The sequence below is a fragment of the Eubalaena glacialis genome, chromosome 12 (assembly GCF_028564815.1).
Source record: "Eubalaena glacialis isolate mEubGla1 chromosome 12, mEubGla1.1.hap2.+ XY, whole genome shotgun sequence".
Taxonomy (NCBI): Eukaryota; Metazoa; Chordata; class Mammalia; order Artiodactyla; family Balaenidae; genus Eubalaena; species Eubalaena glacialis.
This window is the reverse complement of record NC_083727.1, coordinates 48,584,694-48,601,489: the sequence shown is the minus strand read 5'-3', so window position 1 is coordinate 48,601,489 and position 16,796 is coordinate 48,584,694. Positions and strand designations below refer to the sequence as shown.

Genomic DNA, 16,796 nt, shown 5'->3' with positions numbered 1-16,796 from the left:
TGAGATGTTTCCTGTTTCTTAAGGTAGGATTGTATTGCTATAAACTTCCTTCTTAGAACTGCTTTTGCTGCATCCCATAGGTTTTGGATCATCGTGTCTCCATTGTCATTTGTTTCTAGGTATTTTTTGATTTCCCCTTTGATTTCTTCAGTGATCACTTGGTTATTAAGTAGTGTATTGTTTAGCCTCCATGTGTTTGTATTTTTTACAGATCTTTTCCTGTAATTGATATCTAGTCTCATAGCGTTGTGGTCGGAAAAGATACTTGATACGATTTCAATTTTCTTAAATTTACCAAGGCTTGATTTGTGACCCAAGATATGATCTATCCTGGAGAATGTTCCATGAGCACTTGAGAAAAATGTGTACTCTGTTGTTTTGGGGTAGAATGTCCTATAAATATCAATTAAGTCCATCTTGTTTAATGTATCATTTAAAGCTTGTGTTTCCTTATTTATTTTCATTTTGGATGATCCGTCCATTTGTGAAAGTGGGGTGTTAAAGTCCCCTACTATGATTGTGTTACTGTTGATTTCCCCTTTTATGGTTGTTAGTATTTGCCTTATGTATTGAGGTGCTCCTATGTTGGGTGCATAAATATTTCCAATTGTTATATCTTCTTCTTGGATCGATCCCATGATCATTATGTAGTGTCCTTCTTTGTCTCTTGTAATAGTCTTTATTTTAAAGTCTATTTTGTCTGATATGAGAATTGCTACTCCTGCTTTCTTTTGACTTCCATTTGAATGGAATATCTTTTTCCATCCCCTCACTTTCAGTCTGTATGTGTCCCTAGGTCTGAAGTGGGTCTCTTGTAGACAGCATATGTATGGGTCTTGTTTTTGTATCCATTCAGCCAGTCTGTGTCTTTTGGTGGGAGCATTTAATCCATTTACATTTAAGGTAATTATCGATATGTATGTTCCTATTCCCATTTTCTTAAATGTTTTGGGTTTGTTATTGTAGGTGTTTTCCTTCTCTTGTGTTTCTTGCCTAGAGAAGTTCCTATAGCATTTGTTGTAAAGCTGGTTTGGTGGTGCTGAACTCTCTCAGCTTTTGCTTGTCTGTAAAGGTTTTAATTTCTCCATCAAATCTGAATGAGATCCTTGCTGGGTAGAGTAATCTTGGTTGTAGGTTTTTCTCCTTCATCACTTTAAATATGTCCTGCCACTCCCTCCTGGCTTGCAGAGTTTCTGCTGAAAGATCAGCTGTTAACCTTATGGGGATTCTCTTGTGTGTTATTTGTTGTTTTTCCCTTGCTGCTTTTAATATGTTTTCTTTATATTTAATTTTTGATAGTTTGATTAATATGTGTCTTGGTGTGTTTCTCCTTGGATTTATCCTGTATGGGACTCTCTCTGCTTCCAGGACTTGATTAATTATTTCCTTTCCCATATTAGGGAAGTTTTCAACTATAATCTCTTCAAATATTTTCTCAGTCCCTTTCTTTTTCTCTTCTTCTTCTGGGACCCCTATAATTCGAATGTTGGTGCATTTAATGTTGTCCCAGAGGTCTCTGAGACTGTCCTCAGTTCTTTTCATTCTTTTTTCTTTATTCTGCTCTGCAGTAGTTATTTCCACCATTTTATCTTCCAGGTCACTTATCCGTTCTTCTGCCTCAGTTATTCTGCTATTGATCCCTTCTAGAGTATTTAAAATTTCATTTATTGTGTTGTTCATCGTTGCTTGTTTCCTCTTTAGTTCTTCTAGGTCCTTGTTAAATGTTTCTTGCATTTTGTCTATTCTATTTCCAAGGTTTTGGATCATCTTTACTATCATTATTCTGAATTCTTTTTCAGGTAGACTGCCTGTTTCCCCTTCATTTGTTAGGTCTGGTGTGTTTTTACCTTGCTCCTTCATCTGCTGTGTGTTTTTCTGTCTTCTCATTTTGCTTATCTTACTGTGTTTGGGGTCTCCTTTTCGCAGGCTGCAGGTTCGTAGTTCCCATTGTTTTTGGTGTCTGTTCCCAGTGGCTAAGGTTGGTTCAGTGGGTTGTGTAGGCTTCCTGGTGGAGGGGACTAGTGCCTGTGTTCTGGTGGATGAGGCTGGATCTTGTCTTTCTGGTGGGCACGTCCACGTCTGGTGGTGTGTTTTGGGGTGTCTGTGGCCTTATTATGATTTTAGGCAGCCTCTCTGCTAATGGATGGGGCTGTGTTCCTGTCTTGCTAGTTGTTTGGCATAGGGTGTCCAGCACTGTAGCTTGCTGGTCGTTGAGTGAAGCTGGGTCTTTGTGTTGAGATGGAGATCTCTGGGAGATTTTCACCGTTTGGTGTTACGTGGAGCTGCGAGGTCTCTTGTGGACCAGTGTCCTGAAGTTGGCTCTCCCACCTCAGAGGCACAGCCCTGATGCCTGGCTGGAGCACCCAGAGCCTTTCATCCACAAGGCTCAGAATAAAAGGGAGAAAAAATAGAAAGAAAGAAAGAGGATAAAATAAAATAAAATAAAGTTATTAAAATAAAAAATAATTATTAAGAAAAAAAAATTTTTTAAGTAAAAAAAAAAACAAAAACTGACGGACAGAACCCTAGGACAAATGGTGAAAGCAAAGCTAAACAGACAAAATCTCACACAGAAGCATACACATACACACTTACAAAAAGAGGAAAAGGGGAAAAAATAATATATCTTGCTCCCAAAGTCCACCTCCTCAATTTGGGATAATTCGTTGTCTATTCAGGTATTCCACAGATGCAGGGTACACCAAGTTGATTGTGGAGCTTTAATCCACTGCTTCTGAGGCTGCTGGGAGAAATTTCCCTTTCTCTTCTTTGTTTGCACAGCTCCCGGGGTTCAGCTTTGGATTTGGACCAGCCTCTGCGTGTAGATCGCCTGAGGGCATCTGTTCTTCGCTCAGACAGGACGGGGTTAAAGGAGCAGCTGCTTCGGGTGCTCTGGCTCGCTCAGGGCGGGGGAGGGAGGGGTATGGATACGGGGCGAGCTTGCGGCGGCAGAGGCCAACGTGACGTTGCAGCAGCCTGAGGCGCGCTGTGCGTTCTCCCGAGGAAGTTGTCCCTGGATCACGGGACCCTGGCAGTGGCGGGCTGCACAGGCTCCCGGGAGGGGAGGTGTGGAGAGTGACCTGTGGTTGCACACAGGCTTCTCGGTGGCTGCAGCAGCAGCCTTAGCGTCTCATGCCCGTCCCTGGGGTCCGCGCTGATAGCCACGGCTCGCGCCCGTCTCTGGAGCTCCTTTAAGCGGTGCTCTTAATCCCCTCTCCTCGCGCACCAGGAAACAAAGAGGCAAGAAAAAGTCTCTTGTCTCTTCGGCTGTTCCAGACTTTTTCCCGGACTCCCTCCCGGCTAGCTGTGGTGCACTAACGCCTTCAGGCTGTGTTCACACCGCCAACCCCAGTCCTCTCCCTGGGACCGAAGTCCGAGCCTCAGCTCCCAGCCCCTGCCCGCCCCGGCGGGGGAGCAGACAAGTCTCTCGGGCTAGTGAGTGCTGGTCGGCACCAATCCTTTTGCGGGAATCTCTTCGCTTTGCCCTCCGCACCCCCGTGGCTGCGCTCTCCTCCGTGGCTCCGAAGCTTCCCCCTTCCGCCACCCACAGTCTCCGCCCGCGAAGGGCCTTCCTAGTGTGTGGAAACCTTTCCTCCTTCACAGCTCCCTCCCACTGGTGCAGGTCTGTCCGTATCCTTTTGTCTCTGTTTTTTCTTTTTTCTTTTGCCCTACCCAGGTACGTGGGGAGTTTCTTGCCTTTTGGGAGGTCTGAGGTCTTCTGCCAGCGTTCAGTGGGTGTTCTATAGGAGCAGTTCCACGTGTAGATGTATTTCTGATGTATCTGTGGGGAGGAAGGTGATCTCCGCGTCTTACTCTTCCGCCATCTTCTCCTTTCTCTCTTCTGCCCAGTTTTGGATTGAGTTGTTTGTTTTTTTAATATTGAGCTGCATGAGCTGTTTATATATTTTGGAGGTTAATCCTTTGTCCATTGATTGGTTTGCAAATATTTTCTCCCATTCTGAGGGTTGTCTTTTCGTCTTGTTTGTAGTTTCCTTTGCTTTGCAAAAGCTTTGAAGTTTCATTAGGTCCCATTTGTTTATTTTTGTTTTTATTTCCATTACTCTAGGAGGTGGATCAAAAAAGATCTTGCTGTGATTTATGTCAAAGAGTGTTATTCCTATGTTTTCCTCTATGAGTTTTATAGTGTCCGGTCTTACATTTAGGTCTCGAATCCATTTTGAGTTTATTTTTGTGTATGGTGTTCGGGAGTGTTCTAATTTCATTCTTTTACATGTAGCTGTCCAGTTTTCCCAACACCACTTATTGAAGAGACTGTCTTTTCTCCATTGTATATCCTTGCCTCCTTTGTCATAGATTGGTTGACCATAGGTGCGTGGGTTTATCTCTGGGCTTTCTATCCTGTTCCATTGATCTATATTTCTGTTTTTGTGCCAGTACCATATTGTCTTGATTACCGTAGCTTTGTAGTATAGTCTGAAGTCAGGGAGTCTGATTCCTCCAGCTCTGTTTTTTTCCCTCAAGACTGCTTTGGCTATTTGCGGTCTTTTTTGTGTCTGTACAAATTTTATTTGTGAATTCTATCAAACATTTAAAGAAGAGCTAACACCCATCCTTCTCAAACTCTTCCAAAAAATTGCAGAGGAAGGAACACTCCCAAACTCGTTCTATGAGGCCACCATCACTTTGTCTGATACCAAAACCAGACAAAGCTACTACAAAAAAAGAAAATTACAGACCAATATCACTGATGAATATAGATGCAAAAATCCTCAACAAAATACTAGCAAACAGAATCCAACAACACATTAAAAGGATCATACACCATGATCAAGTGGGATTTATCCCAGGAATGCAAGAATTCTTCAATATACAGAAATCAATCAATGTGATACACCATATTAACAAATTGAAGAATAAAAACCATATGATCATCTCAATAGATGCAGAAAAAGCTTTTGACATAATTCAATACCCATTTATGATAAAAACTCTCCAGAAACTGGGCATGGAGGGAACCTACCTCAACGTAATAAATGCCATATACGACAAGCCCACAGCAAACATCATTCTCAATGGTGAAAAACTGAACACATTTCCTCTAAGATCAGGAAGAAGACAAGGATGTCCACTCTTGCCACTATTATTCAACATAGTTTTGGAAGTCCTAGCCATGGCAATCAGAGAAAAAAAAGAAAAGGAATACAAATTGGAAAAGAAGAAGTAAAACTGTCACTGTTTGCAGATGACATGATACTATACATAGAGAATCCTAAAGATGCCACCAGAAAACTACTAGAGCTAATCAATGAATTTGGTAAAGTTGCAGGATACAAAATTAATGCACAGAAATCTCTTGCATTCCTATACACTAATGATGAAAGAGAAATTAAGGAAACTCCCATTTACCATTGCAACAAAAAGAATAAAATACCTAGGAATAAACCTACCTAGGGAGACAAAAGACCTGTATGCAGAAAACTATAAGACACTGATGAAAGAAATTAAAGATGATACCAACAGATGGAGAGATATACCATGTTCTTGGATTGGAAGAATCAATATTGTGAAAATGACTCTACTACCCAAAGCAATCTACAGATTCAGTGCAATCCCTATCAAATTACCAATGGCATTTTTTACAGAACTAGATACAGTGTTTTTTGTTTGTTTTTGTTTTTTTTTTGTGGAGTTGCTGGGGACCGACAGGTATGTTTTTTAAGAGCTCCTTAAAACTGTGACGTGGTAGATTTGTTGAAGTCATTCTTGAGGGAGGGAGACCAGTTAGGAACTTACTGCAGTAGTACTTGGTATCAGTGAAAATGAGGGAAGAGTGACTAGTTTTAGGGCTATAAGGATGATAAGCAGGATTAGTTGTTAAATGACTATGGGAGGTGAGGGAGAGGAAGATGACCTGGATGACTCCTAGCTTCCTATCTCCAAGGTATGGAGAAGCTGTCTCGGGTGGGTGGGGCAATGTTGAGTTTGGGACGTGAGTTTTTCCTGTAGGATGTTCTAGTGGAGACGTCCAGTAGGCAGCCAGCTATATGGGTCTGCACTCAGTGGAGCAGTCCTGGATGGAAATTTAGATTTGAAGCTGCATAGGGTCGAAAATGAAGGCAAGGGGGTGGATGAGATGGTCAAGAGACAGTGTGCAGGGTGAGAACAGCAATACATTAAGGTCATGCAACACCAGTGAGCTTAAATCTAAGTCAAATGCAGGGTAACAGGAGCCTGCAAAGGAGATTGAGAAAGTATGTCCAGAGGTAGGGGTAAAACTGGGCAGGGAGGTGGGGCTGGTGTCATGAAAGCCAAGAATTGAGAGTCCAACACTTAGAGAGGGGAGGAAGGAATGTTCATGAACATGAGCCCAGCTGAGAGGTCACCGAACCCGGCAAGGGGTCCCTGGTAACCACGTCTGAACCTGGGCAAGAATGAGAAGCAGGCACTCACTATTTGTAGCCTTGATATTCTGCTCCTCTACATTTGGAATTTCCATTGCTCCTCCAGAAGCCCAGCACTGTATCCTCAAAGTCTATTCTCACATGGTATATTCAACTCAAATAGTAGCTGAAAGTGTTACTCTGGGGAATACATGTCTCAACAGTGGTAAGAAAAAAGGCTGAAGATTTAATGGTGGAATTTCAAACAGATACCTTTAAATGTAGGGTTTTTTTTTGTTTTTTTGTTTTTCTGATTCTGACTTTCTTTTTCATTGTCCAAACTTTTTCTTTTTTTTTATTAGCTATCTATTTTATACATATTAGTGTATATATGTCAATCCCAATCCCCCAATTCATCCCCCCCCACCGCTTTCCCCACTTGGTGTCCCTTAAATGTAGGGTTTTTGAGTTGGAAAGAGGTTTAGGATGTCTGAATCAGTCCAACTGCCTTCAGTTCCATCAGATAAAAATTGAGAGTTAATTACAGAAATTACTTGCCAGGTACTGTGCTAAGTGCCAGTTGTACACCAGCAAGTGAACCTCAAGTCCCTGTGGTTGGGTAGCTTTAGGGTGAGTGGAGAAGACAGGCACTTATACACTAACTTCAGTACACCGACAGGTAAAAGGGAGCATGGAGAGGTTATAGAAAGTCTTCTGGAGAAGGTGGTAACTCAGTGAAGGAGTGGGGGCAGGTGAAGAAGGTTACAGGTAGAAGGAACAGCCTCAGATATGCAGGGAACCGCAGGCACTTTCACTTGCTAGAAGCTAAGGAATCTAAGGAACGCAAGAGAGAGGAGGGCCCTGAATGCTGTGCTCAGGAGCTTGGGCTTCCCTGCAGGTCACTGACCTTCAGGTGTGAGGGGTGAAGGAGATGGAACAGGTGAGGTTGATCTCAGCTTCCTAGCTTGGGGAACTCAGGGGATGATGCCACCATTCACTAAAATGGGGACTAGCTGAGAGCAGTTTCTTGTGGGGAGGGAGAAAGTGAGGTGCTTGTGGGACATCAAAGTGGGATATACCCCATAGAGATGAATGAGTTAGTTGTGAGCTCAGGGGGAGAGTCTGGGCTGGAGAGGAAAAACAGACACAGAGGTTCAGTGATCTGTTCAATATCACAGCTGGTTGGTGGCAAGACCTGGCCTAGGGAAGGGAGGAAGGTAAGGATTGAGAGCTCAGGCTCTGGAAGCTGCCTGCCTGGTGTAAGTCCCTCTTCTTCCACTTACTTGATATGTGACCTGGAGTAGGTTAAGCAATCAGAGCCCCATAGTCCTCCCTTGTAAAACGGGGTGTATTGTTTCCTATTGCTACTGAATAAATTGCTACAATCTTCAAACAGCACAGATTTATTATCTTACAGTTCTGGCATCTGTAGTCTGGAAACAGAGCTAAAATCAAGGCAGGGCTGTGTTCCTTCCGGGGAGTCTAGGGGAGAATCTGTCCTTTGCCTTTTCCAGCTTTTTTAAGCTGCCTGCATTCCTTGGCTTGTGATTCCCCCCCTTCAGCAGCAGCAGCATCGTGTTACCTCTGCTTCTAGCATCACATCTTCTCTGACACACCTGCCTCTCTCCTTCCCTTGTAAGGAAGAGTAGATTGGAGGGGAGAATTGGGAGTTTGGTTTTGGTCATGTGAAGTTTGCTATGCCTGTCAAATATCTAAGTGGAGATCTGTTAAGTAGGCAGTTTGAGTTCAGAAGAGAGGCCTGGGTGGAGACATGAGATACAGTGAGGGAAGTTACTTCAGAGGTCTTTACCCACAGGGGGTTCCAGTGTTTAGAGATGAAGATGATGAGAAGAAACTAGCAGAGGAGACTGAGGAGCCATCAGTGAGAAAGGAGGAGTAAGAGTCACGTGTCGGAAGCTGAGTGCAGAAAAGTTTAAGGAGCGAGTGATCATGTCAAATACTGATAGATACTATTATTATTACAATTCACCACACTATATTCTCGTAATCTGGGGGAAATCTGTTTCTAGAAAACCTCTGAAATTAGTTTGCGGAACCATTTCTAACATCACCTTTGTTGTCAAATGAAGTTCTACCGCAGGGCCCAGGGCACTGGGCTGTTAGACACGGCACCCGAAGGAAGGCCTGGTGAGGTAGCAGAAGTGCACCATCGTCAACAGTTTTGTCACTGGCCCTGTCAGTGCGCTCACCAGAAGCCCAGCTGCCCTCCTGGAGTGAGCCTGGTGACGGATGGCTGTGGATGCTGTAAAATCTGTGCCAGGCAACCGGGGGACACCTGCAACGAGGCTGACCTCTGCGACCCCCACAAAGGGCTGTACTGTGACTACTCAGCAGACGGGCCTAGGTACGAGACCGGAGTGTGTGCATGTAAGTGTTTCCTTCTGCACTGGCTAGCGAATGTGGAGTCTAGACAGGATTTTTGTCTGCAATTGTTACTTTGGAATAATCAGCTTAATGTGACTAAATATGAGGTGGGTTTAGTTTCCATGCACCAGTGAGACTAGCCTTGTCATACTGGACACCATGTGAAACGAGCAGATGTTACACACACATTCAGAAACCTGTTACTTTTATTGCATTGAAATGATCTTGCAGTTCTTCTCAGGTAATTGCTTTTAATGATAAAAATAGGAGAAATTATGTAAACAGTGTGACTCATTAAAAGTGCCACAAATGACAGCTTTCGTTAATACTGTCAGAAGCAATCTGAATTCAACCTTTTTTGTGACTAAAAAATCATCTTTTTTAAAATGTAAGGATGTATATCTAGTATTCAGACATACAGCTTTAATCTCAGCCTTCCCAACTAACCATCAAGTTACTGTACTTTTTAAATTTATTTGTTTTTTTTTTAATTTTTGGCTGCGTTAGGTCTTCGTTGCTGCACACGGGCTTTCTCTAGTTGCAGCGAGCGGGGGCTACTCTTCGTTGCGGTGCGCGGGCTTCTCACCGCGGTGGCTTCTCTTGTTGCGGAGCACGGCCTAGAGCTCGCAGGCTCTAGAGCGCAGGCTCAGTAGCTGTGGGGCACGGGCTTAGTTGCTCCACAGCATGTGGGATCTTCCCGGACCAGGGCTCGAACCCATGTCGCCTGCATTGGCAGATGGATTCTTAACCACTGCGCCACCAGGGAAGCCCAAGTTACTGTACTTTTTACTGAGGCACATTTGTAAAAACGAAGATAGGGGCACCCCAAATCACAACAGGATCCTCAGCTTTATGGGCCTTAGCTCTGCAGACTGCTTGAGACCATCTAAACCTATGCCTTGACAATAATTCAGGATACCGATTTATTGAGGATTAAAAAATAAAATTTCTAAGGGAAGAGAAATACTCATGTCAGCTGGGTGATTAAGTTACTCTGTAGAAAAGTCTAAGTGGGAAGGAAAACTACTAGCAGAAGTTTGGTTGTAAGTATGGAATGAGAGCACATCTCTGGAGTTGGACTGAATGTGTGGAACAGTTCAAGTTGATAGCCTGATGCCCCTGTCAGCACTTGACTATTGTATATTGGTTAAGAATGTAGGCTCTGGGTTCAAATTCTGAGTTCTGTCTGCTGAGTGACCTTGATCAAGTTGCTTAACCTCTCTGTGCCTCAGTTATATCATAGGTACTTCCTATTTTATAGAGTTGTTAGGAGGATCAAATGAAACGAAGACACAAAACCCAAAACACCTAACACAATATCTGGAATGTAGTAAATTCTCAAAAATGTTAGCTATTACTTATGGAAATTCAACAGGAAAAACATGATCTATCAGACTCTGGCATTCAGGATACCTCTTTCTCCCAAACAGTGCCGGGCAAGGTATTTCATTAACCTAACAAACACTTAGTGAGCATCCACTACTGAGCTAGACACTGTGACCAGCAGGTGGGGCACAACAGGGAAAAAAGAGATACAGGTCCTGCCCTCACGGAGTCAAAGTTTATTGTGTCAGACAGATCTTTCCACAAGTAACTTTATGTACAATGTGATGAGTATTGTAACAGAGCACAGCCATGAGGATGGGGGTGGGGATGATCTATAACTGGGGTCACAAACTATGGCTCAGGGACCAAATCCGCCCCACAGTCTGTTTCTGTAAATAATGTTTTATCAGAGAACAGCCACACAAGTTCAGTTACATATAGTCTGTGGCTGCTTTACAATAGCAGGGTCTAGTAGTTGCAACAGAGACTGAATGGTCTATAAAGGCTTAAGATATAACTTTACAGAGAATGTGCTGATTCATCATATAGAACAATGGTTTTTAACCTTTTTTTTGGTCTGAGGATCCCTTTAGTCTTAGAAATTAATGAGGACCCAAAGAGCTTTTGTTTATGTGAGTTATCTCTTGGTATTTAATGGATTAGAAATTTAAAAATATTTACTAATACATTAAAAAAAAAAAACCCATTGCAAATTAATAAGAATAATATATTATTTGTGGAAAAATTTTACTTTAAAAACAAAGAGATTTAGAGAAGAGTGGAAGTGGAATTGTTTTACATTTTTGCAAATCTCTCTAATGCCTAGCTTAACAGAAGATAGATTCTTACATCTGCTTCTGCATTCAATATATTGCTATATGTTGTTTTAGTTTGGAATATATGAAGGGATTCCAGCCTCACACAGATACGTTGTTGGAAAAGGAAGGAATATTTTAACAGACTTTTCAGATAATTGTGAATATTCTTTTTTCATATTATATTAAAACTTGAGAAGTGGAGTTTCCTAAAAATTAGCTGCATCACTGCTAATCATGTGGAATCGGAAACCAAATCAATGAACTTTTCAAACTTTGTGACATTAAAATACATTCCTCTATTCAAAGACCCACTTGGAATGGGGCTTTTCCTCATGTATAATTTTGTAATACCATGCATTGGTTATTTGGAAAATACCAGTTTGGAACAATGGGTTATATAGATATTTTAAAAAATCACATTAGTTAGTGCCAAAATTATCAGAAAAGTCTACATATTGGGTAGCTATAAAGATCTCAGTGGTGGACACAAGTTTTACAAAATTCTAATTTTTGCTCAAAAGCTTAAATTCTGTCACTGGCAACAAGTACTGTCAGTTGTTTTCCTTGAAGTGACAGGCTCGTTTCGTTGATTTTCAAGAAAATGTCTGCCAAATACCCAAGTCTGAATAACCATGAGGTATCTGTCAATCATTTCTTCAGGGGAAATTACCACTAAAAAAGTGGTTAGTTCGGCCCACAACTCAAACAATAACATAGGTGCTTTTCCTCGAGATAACTATTGTACTTTGGTACAATATCTAGAGAAAGGCTCTACGTAACTTCCTGTTTTGTCACACAGAATATTAAAAAGACATGTTTATTTGATCACTCAGATTTAATAAAATTAGTAATTTTTACTGTGTCATTAAGGACATTCTTAGGTAGAACTAAGAACTTTAAAAAACAGTACATTTATGTACAAGTGTATGGCAAGGAAAAATAGTGACTAACCTGTACAGTTTGATTCACGCTAAAGTGCCAGCAGCAGTTTTAGCCACTGCTGCTTTTGCACCATCAGTACAAATGTCAACACAGTGAAGTCAGTCACATCTTAGTATTCTGAAAAGGTTTTGACCTTCCAGTTCTGTGAAAGGTCATCAGTTACTGTGCAGTATTGTAAACAAATTATGATTTCTTCACCCATTCACTTATCCTAACTTCCTAGGAATATATCCCAGCCTGTTGCTGCGCATCTGGGGATATCTGTCTCACCAGCCATCAGCCCAGCTCTGAGGTTTACAGTCATTATCCCAGTGCTATTCTCATAGTGATTTTTTTTTTTAAATAAATTTATTTATTTATTTATTTATTTTTGTCTGTGTTGGGTCTTCGTTTCTGTGCGAGGGCTTTCTCTAGTTGCGGCGAGCGGGGGCCACTCTTCATCGCGGTGCGCGGGCCTCTCACTATCGCGGCCTCTCTTGTTGCGGACCACAGGCTCCAGACGCACAGGCTCAGTAGTTGTGGCTCACAGGCCCAGTTGTTCCGCAGCATGTGGGATCCTCCCAGACCAGGGCTCGAACCCGTGTCCCCTGCATTGGCAGGCAAACTCTCAACCACTGCGCCACCAGGGAAGCCCCACTCATAGTGATTTTTTATTAACTTTACTCAAGAACAGGGAACAGGGTCTTAATTTTGAAGGTGACTACTCAGGGCTGATAACCTACGATATAATGAAAATGTCTCATTTTCACTTTTTACAGATGTTCTGTGAAGGAGGTTTCAGATGTGGCCTAAAAAATTGAGAACTATATTTCATAAAGGAGATAGCAATTTCCTCTATGGTTTACAACTGGAAGTCTAGACTATCAGTTATGGGTTCTTTGGTGATTTTGCTCTTTTCTCTTTTCAGACCTTGTAGCTGTGGGATGTGAGTTCAACAGGGTACATTATCATAATGGCCAAGTGTTTCAGCCCAATCCCCTGTTTAGCTGCCTCTGTGTGAGTGGGGCCATTGGATGCACACCTCTGTTCATACCAAAGCCGGCTGACAGGCACTGCTCTAGGGCTAAAGGTGGAAAGAAGACTGATCAGTCAAAATGTGGCCTGGGGTCATCACAACAGCAGCTGTCAACAAGCTACAAAACAATGCCAGGTACTTATAAGTAGAACTATCTCTCATGTATACTTTGCCTGGTTTTCTTTCATGTTCCTTTTATGTACCATAGGAACTAAGTAGGTACTTACTGATTGGTGATCAGTGTGAGATTTAGTTTGAGTGTGCCATCATACTCAGTCTCTACCTCAGGCAGGTATGCTCTGAGTATCTGAAAGGGAACTTTGTAATGTTTCAGATTTTTTCCTTTTTTTTTGGCCGCGCGGCTCATGGGATTTCAGTTCCCTGACCAGGGATTGAACCCACGCGACAGCAGAGAGAGGGCTGAATCCTAACCACTAGATCACCAGGGAACTCCCCAAATATTCCAGTTTTTGAAAGCTCTACTAGGTCAGCAAAACTCTTCTAAACTCTTAATACCTCTACTTATTTCCATTTAACCTCTTCTCAGGAAAACTGACCAAATATTATCCACATGTACCCTGACCTGGAAAAACTTTTATCTGTATTGTTCTGTTATGGGCAAGAAGTATGAACCATCCCATTCCAAAAATTTCCAAAGGCAACTTTTCCATATGGTAAAAGCAGAAATGGAAGGCTATGATCAACAATATTTGAGGGTACATTGATTTGTACACATTTCTAAAAACAGATAAAACTAATATAAAATTACCCTTTCATTCACTGAAAATGAAGCTTAACAATTACCAGCTTCTCTAAATAAATGTGCACACAGGCATTTTTAAGTAGGTTACCCAGGTATGTGTGTAGTCAGAAACTTGTAATGAGAATCTTTATTACTCATCTGGAGCATCTGGCCATTTACAGTTGGCATCAGTATATTCATAAACCTTGTAGCTTGGTCTGCTCTAAGCTAGCATCTTATTTTGGTGCCAGGGTTTTCTGGGGACAGGAGTTTCAAAAATGCCAGCAGATGAAGCACAGGTGAGGAAGGACTCAAAAAGGGCAATATTGATGCCTGGTTATTATTCACATCTGTGCTTTCATCCAGAAATTAAGAATGCCTTTTTCTTGAAATTTGGAGCTTAGTAAATGAAAGGTGCCATGGAAATATGGAATACTTATGTATGCTAAAGACTCCTAAATCCACTTATGTGGATAGTTAATAAAAGCAACTATAATCAGAGAAATGAGTCTTAGATCTTTAAAAACTAATTCTTAAAGGAACATCCTCTGGGATTCCAATTATGCCAATTAATTCAAAAAACTTTAACAGGTTACGGCAAATCATCATTCACCATCCCTGGTTTTCAGCTAACCGCGTGATACTGCTAATGCTCTAAAACTTTTGAAAATATAAGCCAAATTGTTTTTTTTAACAAATGTACAAGAACAGTTGATTTTCGGCATTGGATCTTAGTGACTCAGTGTTAAGTTCTTAGAACCCATGCGTGAACCACCCTGGTGAGACCACCGTAGAACAGCAGTTGTCCCCAAGGCCAGGCCTTTGGGTCACGGTCAAGTTGGTCTCATTTGTGAAGTCACAGCAGTTTCAGTGGATTCACTTGGAACCTGGTTGGAGGAGGTGTCAGATGGTCATTCTTAGTGGTCAGTACTTTGCTACAAAAAAATGAGAAAATCTCCCAAGAGCTCTCTGGCAATTAAAATATAGGCCTAGGTATGTTTCAAAGGAAGTATATGTTCAGTTTAATGTCTCTCCTCTGCTTAACTTTGAAACTGTACTTATGGGCCCAAACAGGAGTTTGCTTTCAAAGTTGAGCACAATGACACACGCATACTTTAAGATATATTTGTGATAGTAATTTATATACTTAATTAATTTCAGACAGTCTACGGTTGGAATCTAGCTTTTGCTTGGTCAGCAGGAAGCATGCAATGACATAATGCCCCTATGCTTTTCTCACTGCTCACCAAACACTGAACTTGTACTTTGAAAATTTCTTCTAGTTTTCTTGCCCTTTAATGAATGTTAAGCAAATTCCTGAACTGCAGCTCTTGGCTTAACTCTAAGGGGGGTTCTTGGTAATATTGATAATCTAACCTACCTTTATTTATTTCAGATGCATGCCAAGCTTTTAACCTGCTTCCTGCGCTGAGGTCTTTAAACTGTTGTCTACCTTCCAGGTATCTCCATTTTTCTGCTTCCTCTCCCTCAGTTCTATATGCAATGGTGAGATCCTACTATAATAACACTGACAACAGTATCAGAGTATCATTTTATTCAAAGATAGCACATACTTCAAAGTGACTCTTCCCCATCAAGAAGGCATTTTTTTGGGGGGAGGTTCCTTTTTAAATTGACATTTTAAAGTAATGTAGCCTGAATTTTGCTGTGTTAATTGCAGACTCAAATCTCCACCTTACTCCCAAAGCACCCACTTTAGGATGCATATTAACCTGAAGGAAATGCTTTGAGACAATGAACCAATTAGTAGTTTGCTTACAATGAACCAAGTGCCTGATTCATTCATGAGCAGAACAGGAGGCAAGCTCCCCATGGATTTACAAGAAGATGGAAGAATTATCATGCACTCTTTATATTTTCATTATTCACCCCCTTCCCCTGCCTTGTTTCTCCTAAGCTGCAGGCAGTGGAGGGGGGCTCTGTCTATCCAACCCACTCACCCATAGATCCGTCCATGCATTCCGAAGTGATATGAAATGTCTAGACAACAGAGGGAATACCATAGGCCTGATACCATAGGGAACGTAACAGTTAAGCTGAATGAATAAAACAGATTGCACGTTTTTCATGACTTAGTATATGAGTATTTAGATTAGTTCAGTGTAACGTAGAGACTTTTCTAAATGAAGACTAGATTTTAAAAAGTGGAGAAGAAAATAACTGGTCTTATTGATAGCTGAATTCTCAAATGTAACTTTTGTATTTTAGATTTTAACATCACGAAATTTAACGGTAAGACCACCTTGTTCTGATATCTTGAATTCCCTAATCCTACTAATGTCTGTTTCAACATCTGTTCAAAATAACATCAAGCATGAGGCAAGAACCAGGGAAAAGGCAGATATCCATCAAAGCATAAGCTTGTTTAGTACTCAGAGGATGGGCTAAGCAGAAAGAAGCAAATGGGTACTTTACTCAGTTTTTCAAAGATAAAGTATTTTTATTCCTAAGATACTGCACTGTAATACTTGATTGAAAGATAATTTGGGGAGTGGGAAAAAGAGAGAATGATTAATTAGACCATAAGCTTATTTTATTCTGAGTTACTTTATATAAAGTTCAGATCTATTAACTATTAGCTTAAAAATGATTAAAAATTATCTAACTACAGGAATACATATACATTTATACACATGCACTCCCTCCTCCTTTATTTTAGCTTATAGAAATCTCCCACTTATTTGGAAAAGAAAATGTCTTGTGCAAGCAACAAAGTGGACCCCTTGCTCCAGAACATGTGGGATGGGCATATCTAATAGGGTAACCAATGAAAACAGCAACTGTGAAATGAGAAATGAGAGAAGACTGTGCTACATTCAGCCTTGCGACAGTAATATATCAAAGACAGTAAAGGTAAAGTTTAAGTGGATTTAACTTCATCATAATTCAATATTGAGACTCCTGAAAAGTATGTGTCTATATATGTATGTGTTTTGGAAGTGTTTATTAATAAAACCACTTCATTGTAACTCTTAAAGTCAAACTATCTTGGAGGGAAGCAGATATTAATTAACTGCACTTTGTGGGAAAAATTTCACCAAGCAGAGAGGTAACGTTAGGGTATCTAGAATCAACAGGTTAACAGCTTACTAGTGTGGGTCTTGATCAGCCTGATTTGTTGGGGCACCCCACCATGTATATTGTTTTTTCAGAGTAGATCCTTTTCAGAGTCTATCTTCTTTTTCCTATATTAATTTTATGTAGTG

The 16,796-nt window shown here is 41.1% G+C and overlaps 1 protein-coding gene across 1 annotated transcript in view; it reads left to right on the top strand.

The window, feature by feature from the left end:
• The window catches only part of CCN6 (cellular communication network factor 6), a 135,475-nt gene extending 119,039 nt beyond the window's left edge, over nt 1–16,436 (top strand). The window contains 4 exon segments of the mRNA XM_061207209.1: nt 8,432–8,729; nt 12,720–12,962; nt 16,250–16,281; nt 16,283–16,436. Of these exon segments, the coding sequence (XP_061063192.1) occupies nt 8,432–8,729; nt 12,720–12,962; nt 16,250–16,281; nt 16,283–16,354 (645 nt within the window). The 3' untranslated portion in view covers nt 16,355–16,436.
• The last annotated feature ends 360 nt before the right edge of the window (nt 16,437–16,796 follow it).